Below are 11,669 nucleotides of genomic sequence, written 5' to 3' on the forward strand. Positions count from 1 at the left end.
AAAGTGGGCCCTACACATTAACAAATAAAGCAACTAACAATTTATTTAATAAAAGCAGGCTGACAGTTAACATTTTCTACATTTTTTTATATTAACCATGGTAAAATGTGTTCTTAAATAAAGCATTTTATACATTATGGGGAAAAAAACCCAATGTACGCTGCTGGAATTCATGTGGTAATGGGGTCACAGCTCCAAACATTTGAACAAAAACCTCTATAGATTATCTACAGATTTTATTTTAACAAAATTCACAGCAAATTTTAATGACATTGCAAAAGATGGGGAGAAAAAAAAAAAAAAAAAAAAAAAACCACACCCCACAAAAAAAAATTTCAGACTGCAGGGATGTAAAAGAAGTCAGATTTGTCAATTTGCTCAATCTGAAAGTTCAGAATGACAATCCTTTAAATGACAAGATGTTGAGGGAGAAGACAAAGTATGAGTTAACAGCATGTAACATTAAAGACGACAGAAAGAAGTGGGGTCAAGCATAACAGATATTTCTTGCTCTAAATATTGCAAAGCACTTCGTGGTCCATTCTATTTCTTTCAGAGAAATAAATTCTGGCATTATCTAGGTAACATTGTGGAAGTAAATTCTCATCCCTCCAAAAAATAAAAAAAAAATCACAAAACAAAAAACATTTACAGCAAAACTCTGTATACATCATGACTGTCGAACAATACTTCTGAAAGATGAAAAAACAAAAAAACCGAAGTGTCAAGTTTTCTATTACTCTATTCACAGTTCTAACCTTCAAAATGTATAAACTTATTACCATAATCAAGGGCACATTAATGCAAGCTGGACATATTACTCTTAAGACTGGGCATTTGCTTTCCAACTGAAGGCAGAGTATGTCTTCAACTTAACCTCCACTCTGCAGTATAGACTCCTAAGTTCAGCACCCAATTTCACAAACGCTGGAAAGTGTGGGCCAAGTTTTGATGCAGCTCTGTGTAATGCTAACACCTTAAGAATTTACATTTGCTATAATAGTCAACAAATGTCACGGCTTTAGGGGTTTGGAACTGGGGGTCGGGTGGGGGAGGAGCTGCCGCCCAGCTATAGCACATAAAGGAATATAAACAGAGCTTTATATACAGTTTACAATGTTTTAGAAATACTAAGACTTGCCAGACAAATGCTTTCTTTCATTTGTAAATAGACAAGATTCTTACAGTCAACATCAGGGAATGATTTAAAACATATATTAGTACCCAAACACTAGACTTACAATCTATGCATTTGGTAAATTTACTAAGGGCACCAATTAAACATTTTCATTTCAACTATTCAAAGTTTAATCATACAATGCTCATTCCAACCACATATGTAAGCACCTAGATCTCCTGGGAAAAACCAGTGGTGCAGGAAACCTTTAGTGCTGGCTTTCGACAGAAGGCGATCTTGATCTCGACTGAGCTTTCTCTTCGGCTGGGGATCTTGACCGAGAACGTGACTGAGAGTTAGATCGAGAAGGAGAATGGGGATCAGATCGCTGTGTTTTTTTCTCAGGGGTTCGACTGACTGAGCGGGATCTGCTTCGACTACGATTTCTGCTCTGGCTTCGACTCCTGCTCCGAGATTTTGAACGACTTCTGGATCGGCTTCTGGATCTGGAGTAGCTCCTGGAACGGGAACGACTTCTGCTCCTAAAAGAATACATTTAAACTTTAAGCAGCAAGTTTTGGTACGATACACAAAGACACCTTTTTAAATTTAACACCTACTGCCTTTTGCGATCTTCAGAGAGTTTAAGTTTACGCCCATTTAGTTCAGTTCCATTTAGTTTGTCAATTGCATTCTTCATATCACTGCGAGATGCAAACTCAACAACCCTAAAAATGAAACAGAAGTTTACACTCCAAAGTAATACCAAGATCACTTAAATTAGTTGTACCAAACACACAGAATCTACTACAGCAATTTTTAGTAGTTTAGGTGTTCATTAAGCCAGGAAAACTGATCCAAGTTATTTTTCCACTCAAGATACTAAAAATCAATATGCTGACATACCCAAAAAACTGGTGATGCCTTGACTGCTTAAACCAAAAAAACATCCCATCATGAACCTTTGAATCCTCACCTCGCACAGTTTACACCAAAAAAGTATTTTTTTTATACTTAACCAATCTGAACCATATTTGGGGGGTTGGGGGATGAGCTGACAGACTAATGTGTAAAGTTAGATGTGTCCAAATACAAATCATTTTACCTAAGATGAACACCCAAATTAAATCCAAAGTTTAAGATATTAAAGACATAAAAAAAAACCTTGCATTTCATCCAACAGGTTTTTTTTTTTTTTTTGCTAAAGGGGAGAACACACTATTCACATTCAGACAATTTAGGTTAAATATAAAACATTGCAAGAAAAATCAAAAGACACAAAGAATGTCTTAGGTTTGAGTAAACTGTACAGAGTTTTAAATTGTCCACACTACCTTAAGTATTAAATGTTAATGCTCATGATTATGGTTCTAGGGTAAAAGTGGATTTGATCACACATTCCATCACAGATGTTTAAAATGAATTAACATTGTCTTAAGACTACATTAAGGAACCCCTCTCCCTTTCTCAACTAACCCAAATCAAAAATCTGACCCAACCCTGTAGAATATTTTCAACCAAACTCAATAAACAACTTTGCAAGCATTACTTCAAATTCTCCGCTAAGAAAAAAAACTGCAGGATTCATTACTACACGTTTACAGGTGTGGAGACAAACAAGATTTTAAATTACATACCCTTCATTCATATTACTTCTGTGAGCATCCACAAATGTAACTTCACCAACTTTCCTCATCATGTCTTTCAGATCCTTAAAAAAAGAAGAAAAAAAAAATAAAAATAAACCCTGAAATTTAAGTCTCAAATACATGTTACTAGTACAGTTCTGGAAGAAAACGATTCTTGCATTCACACCATCATCAGTACGAGTGTACACATTTAAGGTACTCTAAATGTTCTCACAAATGTGCCAGATGTTCCATAAATGAAGGACTGGGAAATTCCAAATGTCTGGCAAACTATATGCAGCTAAATTTTAACAAATATAAAATGTTTCTACAGGTATGCATGCCAGAAAAAAATAGGTTGCAGAAGAAATATGTACTGTTTTGCCATAATTTCTGAACTATGACTGAGCAAAAGTACATGTGTGGCCATAATACATTAAATGGTCTACTTACTATAACCTATCACTATTTCCTACATCCCCAAAACATCTAAGGTGGTAAAATACCTTAGATGAAACTACCTCATTAAAAAGTTACATTACCATAATATTAAATAAAAACCAACATTTGCCATCCACCCATTTGTCTTTTTACCAAGTGTAACAAAAAGTGCTCAGTAACTTCAAAATGGACTTGTTTAAAAATCCTTTCAAGTATCATATGTTAACAGATATGCTATACTGTTTACTAAACCAATTCTAAAATTTAATAGAAACAAGCGGACTACGCTTGAGAAAATTTCACCTTGGAATATTTCTTGTTAGAAAGCCTAGAGATTGTATTTAGTACCCCTGAAATTTACTGTTTGTACAATTACTCCTCAAAAATATTATAGCTTACATAAAAAAAAAAGGGCCGGCATCAGCCATATTTGAGCCAATGCCTTTATTTGTGCCACTTAGTCTAAATGACCTAAGTGGCGTGCACAAAACCCATTCAAAACTTAAAACACAGTCTTCTTTTATCCTTCAAATATCTACAATTAAAATTTAACAGCTAAAGAGATGGATGCCTGGAATACTAGGAAGGAAAAAAATTCCTACCTACTCGACAGAGTGCTATTACAGAATATTGCCTCCCACTACACTTTATCAAAATCACATTAGCTATTGCGCTACTTACCATTTAGTACCCAGGGCAGACCTTAAGCAAAAGACCACTTGTCCAAATAGAAATCAGAGCAAGCCGTGATTAGCCTTTGAGAAACGGACGTGGCTTTGAGTTTCGGAATCCAACTTCCACATGAAAGGAACCACCAGAGTACCGGGGCTTCAACCGTACACAACCCCCTTCCGCCAGTAATAGAATCAAATGAAACAACTGCAGACGGGGAAGCCAGACCACAGACCCTCCAGATTCCAGCTATGGACCTCCTAAGGTTGACCTGTGCTAGACCACTTTCACCCACTAGGGGGCCCCAGCCAAGATATAGATCTCCAGCACTGTGTGTAGAGGCACCAAATGAACACTATTAAGAACAGAAACCAGCAAAGGTTGCTATTCAGCCATTCCCCTCCGATATTTCACATGCAGGAGGTTGGCAATGCAACTCTGCAGGAGATACCAGATAACAGCTGTTAAAAAAAAGTTCAAAATGAACTTAAGTTAGGAAAATAGCTTACAAACATGGAAAATGAATGGCCAATTTGACGTAAACCAAAATTATGCTGACTATACATTGCCAAATTAAAAAAAAAAAAATCAATTTATTTTCCAGTGTCTAAGGACTAAGACAAACGGAAACTGAGAATGTTCCAAGGTTTGTAAATGTTCTACATTTATATCGAAGAACACCATTAATTTGATCTATAATATGTCTATATAATACGTCTAATTAGACTTGTGGTAAAAGCAAAATGCAATTGTATTAGAAAACCAAATTACCTTGAAACATTCACAATTTTGATACACACCTTAACATCAGCTTATACGTAAAGTGACTACAATAAAACTGAAAAGGCCTGCACTGTAATCAATGAACTACTTACCTGCCAGCTTATTCGAGAAGACAAGTTTTCAACAATGATTCTGTGCTCCGTACGCACAGGAGGGCCATAGCTAAGAAAAATGCACACATGTAGAAGGATTAAAATAAAGCAATTGACACCTACTGCATTTAAGAAACAGGGATGCTTACAGAACCAATACTGTGAACTATTCATATCTATGCTGCATGCTAAAAGGCCTTTATACATTACTTACCGTGAATTGCCACTTCTGGATTGGCGATAGTTATTAAAACGAGGAGGAAACCTGCTTCCACCACCAGCACCTCCACCGCCTCTGCCTCTCCGAGACTTGGCATGCTCTACTGTGACTCTATACAGAACAGAAAACATTTTAAACAGAATTACAAATCAATGATAAGCATATTAAGGTAGATTTTTAAAAAAAGTCATTAAATATGTACTCATGATCAGTTTCCATTTCATATTGGTTTGCAATTTAAAAAATTACATAATTTTATCGACATGTATTCCCATTTTACAACATGCAATTCCACCGAGAGGAAAAAAAAAAAGTAAAAATACAAATTTTCATTAAACTTTTTTAGACTGAAGTTTTTTGTCATTCAACTGGTATTTAATTACAGAATTCCTTTATCTTTACACATCGCACATCAACCTTAAAACTCGACAAAGTTAGATTTATTAAAGGAATATGACACCAATTAATTTTTTTTTAATGCTACCTACCCCATATGGCTTACAGTGATGGATGAACAACAATTATTGCAATGTTTCCATCCAGAATAAAGCAGTCAGTTTATTTTAATGGAAGCAGGTACTGCCAATGTTGGCAACAGCATTTTTTGGTTAAAATGTTGATTAATTCTTTACTAAAGCCAAGATAGCCTACAACTCTGAAGCCCTCATAAGGGGTTTTTCTTCTGAAATGAAGAATTGTATCTTCTCCATAATACTGGCCAAGAGTCTCCTCTTCAAATTAAAAGCATTTTGTTTAACCAAAGGAATAGATTTTTCAATAATTTAATAACAATACATTTATCTAGCACCTTTCCCATGCATACGACTGGCTTACTTGACACTGACAATGCAACCCAAGTAATGCAAGGTTATTTTCCATGGGTGTTTTGATACCATTTGCTGGTGTCCAACGTTGGCACTGCTTGTTTCCTTTAAAGCAAAAAAAAAAAAAAAAACAAGAAAAAAAACCCTAGGTCCAAGTCTACTTGAAAATGTTCAAAAAACAAAACTCAGCCTATTTTTTAATGGAATATTCCTTTAAACTGGCTGTTTAATCATGGTAGTTATTTTACATGTAGGTTTTAAGCTAAATGTTTCATATTTCATTTGCATGAACTTCAAAAATTCAAAGTTCATGCAAATGACTATATGCTATAAGCTATGAAGTGTAAAATGAAAACAAGGAAAGCTATGAAACCAAAATATACTCCTGTCCCCGTGAGGTTTTGATTAACGATACTCAAGTAGAAAACAACAAACACCAAATTCTTGTTTAAGAGGTCAACACATATTTCAACAACTGACCTTTCGCTACACAAAACTTTTCCATTCAGTTCGTACACAGCATCATCAGCATCCCTATGGTCATCAAATTCCTGAAGAGTAAAACATTAATCATTAACAAATTATTCTCCCCTTACTACAATGGGTTTCAAAATCTCTTTACTGGCACAGTGATGCAAAATATTCTGAACCCAGACACAAAAAACACCACACACACACACACACCTGTTAACCAAAGTTTTGGGGTAAAACTTACCACAAAACCAAAGCCATTCTTCAAGTTGATTTCTCTGATACGACCATAGCCCTTAAAAAACTTCTCCACATCGCGCTCTCTAGCGTGGGGACTTAGCCGACCAATAAATATACGACAACCACTCATTTTTTCGGCTCACTGCCTGAAAGAAATAAAAAGAACAACTTAGATTAAAACTATTTTGATGTAAGAATGAGCAAAAATTTGAGAATCTTTTAACAAACTTTTTTTTCCAGTTATACATCAATAAATCTTTGAATTAAAAAAAAATAGTTAAGAAGTAAAAAGTTGAAAACGTTTACATGGTTGAAGTACACAACCACTTGCATAGGTTTTCATAAATTTGTTAATCTTGATGAACACTGTACTGTAACAAATGCAACTCCTAAAGAAATACTGACCCTTAAGAAGACAAGGGCAGTCCAAAAGAGACATTACAAAAATTCATAGCTGTAAATCACAGGACAATGATATTTTCAATTATTGATGTAATAATTTTAAGGTCATTACTGCAAGATAACCACATGCTTGTTGTTACAGTATATTGGTATGTATTTGGAAAACAGACTGGAAAAAATTTGGACAATGCCCAATACATAATGTATAACTAATGAAATCAAGGAGGTCACAATTTATTTAATTTATCCAATAAAAGCTTAAGTACAGATTATAATTGCACAGGTTAGTCCAGATCTAATTAGGCAGATCGTCTGGATGACCAATTTATGCAGGGACGATTCCAATTCAGCGCGGAAGCGATTCTTCATGTCGTCAGTACGCACACTTCGATGGTCTAGGATTTTTCGGGTGATTTTCTATGTAATAAACTTAAGTTATAGGGTAATGAAAATTGCCTAATTAGATCTGGACCACCCTATACTTTTTGTGACAATACTCTGGAAACCTTTCAACATTTATCTTAGTTATGTCCATGTATTTATGTTAGGTAGAATGCCCAGAGGGGACTGGGCAGTGTAATGGTCTGGAATCCCTACAGATGTTACTTTTTTCTCCAGCCGTCTGGAGTTTTTGTTTTGTTTTTTCTGTCCACCCTGGCCATTGGACCTTACTCTTATTCTATTTTAATTAATGTTGACTTATTTTATTTTCTTACTGTGTCTTCTAATTTTCTATTCATTATGTAAAGCACTTTGAGCTACTGTTTGTATGAAAATGTGCTATATAAATAAATGTCCAATTAAGGCTGCCAAAAGTAATAAAATATTCATTAAGTACATTAACTTTTGTCCAATGGTATCACTTCTGCAGTGCACATTACAAATTCATTTCCGGTTCGTTCTGGCTTTTGTCAGTTGTGCCTCTTACACTACCAATGTGCATCACCGGAGTTGCAGCCATGCTTCTTATAGCATCTTATTTCAACCAAAAAGAAACATTACCCAATACAAGCCTGTAAACTGCTGGATTTGAGGTAGGGGCAGGTTTGTTTTTCTACAGGTTAGAACATTTTTTTTTGTCACCTATTTAATGTATTAAGATAGAATTTACATGTTCCCTGCAGGCATTTTCTTTGCTGTTGTTCAGTCATTGGCAAAACTCCTAAACAGGAAGACCCATCGCTCAGTTCGATTTTTAAAACTCTCTCCACAACGTGCTGCTGCTGTAGCACGTTACTTTCCCGAATTATGTAATATTTAAAAATTATATTTTCATTATCATATTTTCTAAATAATCTAAGATGCTATAACTTTCCAGTGTTCAATTGCTTAAACAGTGGCACTACTCCTCTGTGTGCTCATATACTGAGTGTCTCAAGCAGTCACTGAATCGCAGGATGTTGACCGAAGTGAAAGTCGACTGGATCTGTCGACTGTTGGGCGTCTGTGGGAATGCTGCAATGAGGTGCATTTCACTTTGTGGTGTATTACAATAAACGCTCCTTGGCACGGAACGATTGTGGTTTGGCGGTTTTTACTATTCTGACGCAGGCCCTGCTCAAAATTCACATATGCCTATATAATATTACGATGGCAAGTGAAAGGGATCTGGAGATTTCTGGGATAAGCGCATAAAAATTAACACCCAGGCTACTGATTACTACTGTAGTTCATTTATAGGCTTTAAGGTGCAAAACTTTAATTTGATTTTATTGTAGATTTCAGTGCATACAGAATTACAATTTAATTTGTATCGAATTTTTATCTATTGCATCAGGATACGATATCAATTTCAATACTAAGTATAGAAATATGAATTTTTGGTATCACGACACCCTGGGTGGAGTTAAACATGCATAAAAAGACTAATACGGCCAATGATTTTGAAAAAAATACATATAGCATTAAACTACAGGCCCAATGAATATTAAAAAGTATTTACTACATCGGCACTATTATATGTAAAAAAAAAATCCGAAGTAAACCCTATGTTTCAACACTTAGTTGTAAAAGTATATCGACACATGTTTAAACACCATCTAACGTGTTATCTACGGACTATTTCAGAAAGTAAAGATAGAAGCACGACGCAAAATGTATACTTGTTCAAATCTTGTAAACTTTTCATAGTCGATTATATTCTGTAACCCTGACACTGTTATTGGTTGAAGCTAACCTAAGATCTGTCCGTTTATGTTATATTATATGTGTTTATATTGCTTAACATAAACAGATAAATGAATTAAAAAAAAAAAAAGTACACAACCGCCGCCCAAGCGGAGCCTGGGAGAAAAGGGAATCCCCGCCCCTAATTTAAATAAAATGCAAATATCGCAGGCGACTCTCGGCGTCTCGTGACCTTGGGTGTGCCGAAAATAAACCAGATGAGAACAGATCTGGCACGTTAATCGTGCAGTTAGGATAGCAAACACGACCGAAACACAATTTTAAAACCGTAGTGTTCCCTTAGAGACATAGACATTTAAATATTTCGAATGGTACGATTAAAAAATGTTAACCACTAAAGTAACACATATCGCCACCAGTGCCGTTTTAAGATTTGCGCATAAACACAAATATATACTCGTTTTTAAGCTTTACGACATTTAACATGTCAAAAAATAACGTATTTTAACAATTCCTCTGTAGCAAGCAGCATACATTCAAATAAGCCCCGCACTGCATTTGACCTACTTTCCATTCCAGTTTAAAGCCCACAAAATAAGCACAGTATTGACCCGTTACATATTCGTTTGTATTTAAAAGATACGTTTAGAAAACATTTTTCCAATCAGAGAGCTAACAGACACGGATTCGAATTATTTCTTCAACACAAACGTTGCACTCACTTTTCATAAGAGTGGGGAAAGGCCTACTCATCAAAAACATAACAGAATCGCAAAAACACTACACTTTAACAAAATAATCTCATCTTTACTAAAAGCACAGTCTTACCAACAATAATTCCAGCCAATAAACTCTGAGACGCAATCACTAACCAACCAAAAAAAGCTGCAGCAATAACTACACCACCGTTTACCTACGCGCCCACGGACATCTGCTGCAAAATGGCGACCGGCAGAGATAGAAATATACGAAAGGAAAAAATCCATCCGCCAACGAGAAATCGAGACAAGGAAAGAAACGGATGAAAGGCGGCGTGGTGTTTTTTAGCCATTGCGCCATCTAGCGGTAAGGATGTGCTCTTGCATAAGTAATTTACAGTAGGCAAAAAGTAGGTTTACAATTGAACGCATGTAAAAAAGAAATGCAGGTTATGATTATTACAATAGCTTTATTAACTCAATAGCTTTATTAACTTAATTATTAACTCAAAAGAATTTCACAATGGCACAGTGAATTTAGGCACAATCTCATAAGTGCTCAAATTACCAAAAAAAAAATATCCATCCATCCATCCATTTTCTAACCCGCTGAATCCAAATACAGGGTCACGGGGGTCTGCTGGAGCCAATCCCAGCCAACACAGGGCACAAGGCAGGAACCAATCCTGGGCAGGGTGCCAACCCACTGCAGGACACACACAAACACACCCACACACCAAGCACACACTAGGGCCAATTTAGAATCGCCAATCCACCTAACCTGCATGTCTTTGGATTGTGGGAGGAAACCGGAGCGCCCGGAGGAAACCCATGCAGACACGGGAGAACATGCAAACTCCACGCAGGGAGGACCCGGGAAGCGAACCCGGGCCTCCTAACTGCGAGGCAGCAGCGCTACCACTGCGCCACCGTGCCGCCCCAAAAAAAAAAAAAATATATATATATATTTTTGGTTATACTTTATTAATCCCCAAAGGGAAATTTAATTTTCACTTGAGTTTTGGAGGTCGGAGAACAGCAAGTGTAGGACATAAGGCATGAACAACCCCTGGAGAGGACATCAGTCCATCACAGGGTGAACTCACACACACACACACACACACACACACACACACACACACTAGGACCAAACCTAGAAGACAGTTAACTCCATGTAGCTCTGAGCACTGTCCTCATTTAGGATACAGTTGGATTGCAGGCAGGAGCTCATTCTCAGTGTCTCTGATTTGGACTTCAGACAGCCATAGCGTTTACCTGACTGCAGCATGGAGCGGAGGCCATTGTTTGGATGGCTGGGGTCACTGGTAATTTTCTTTGCCTTGGTCCAGCATCATTTGGTGCAGATGTCCTGTAAGTTGAAGAATGCACACTGAGTGATGCATTTAGCTATGTAGATCACGTGATTTCCAAACCAGTTTCCAACCAATTCCTGTCAGAATACATTCAATGGTGGATTTGTAAGTTTTTTAGTATCTGGAAGGGCAACCTAAAATCCCTGAGTTGGTACAGATGTTTATGTGCCTTCTTCACCAAGATGCTGATATGCTTGAACCAGGTCAGGTTCGTCCATATACTGTAATAGACGCACCTCGATGGCCGTGGGAGGCAGAGTTGCGTCTCGCATCATCACGCCTCCCACGTAATTAAGTGCCTGCCCATATAAGGTAAATATTTGCGGGTCAAGGACTGTGCTTAGCATATTCATAAGTTAAAATATCTGAATCACAAAATGATGTTAATTATATTTTGTCCATGAATACTTATTAAATAACTAGCAAAATACCCGTGCTTCGCAGCGGCGAAGTACTGCCTTAAAATTTTTATTAAGAAAAAAATTAAACCTTTTGAAACTAAGAGAAAATATACCAATAATTATTTGTTAAGGATCTCTTTGTATACCACATTGTGAGTTCAGCCCTCCGGTTGTAATATG

General features: G+C 36.5%; 1 protein-coding gene across 1 annotated transcript; it reads right to left on the reverse strand.

The window, feature by feature from the left end:
- Positions 1-219: 219 nt before the first annotated feature.
- srsf5a (serine and arginine rich splicing factor 5a) lies at positions 220-9,960 on the reverse strand. The gene is made up of 8 exons (XM_039741221.1): positions 9,846-9,960; positions 6,493-6,634; positions 6,258-6,328; positions 4,948-5,064; positions 4,734-4,803; positions 2,755-2,828; positions 1,738-1,845; positions 220-1,659 (listed from the first exon to the last, which is right to left on the reverse strand). Exons 2-8 carry the CDS (start codon positions 6,616-6,618, stop codon positions 1,386-1,388), a joined length of 840 nt encoding a protein of 279 aa, XP_039597155.1. The 5' UTR covers positions 6,619-6,634; positions 9,846-9,960; the 3' UTR covers positions 220-1,385.
- Between the last annotated feature and the right edge of the window lie 1,709 nt (positions 9,961-11,669).

The sequence above is a fragment of the Polypterus senegalus genome, chromosome 18 (assembly GCF_016835505.1).
Source record: "Polypterus senegalus isolate Bchr_013 chromosome 18, ASM1683550v1, whole genome shotgun sequence".
NCBI lineage: Eukaryota > Metazoa > Chordata > Cladistia > Polypteriformes > Polypteridae > Polypterus > Polypterus senegalus.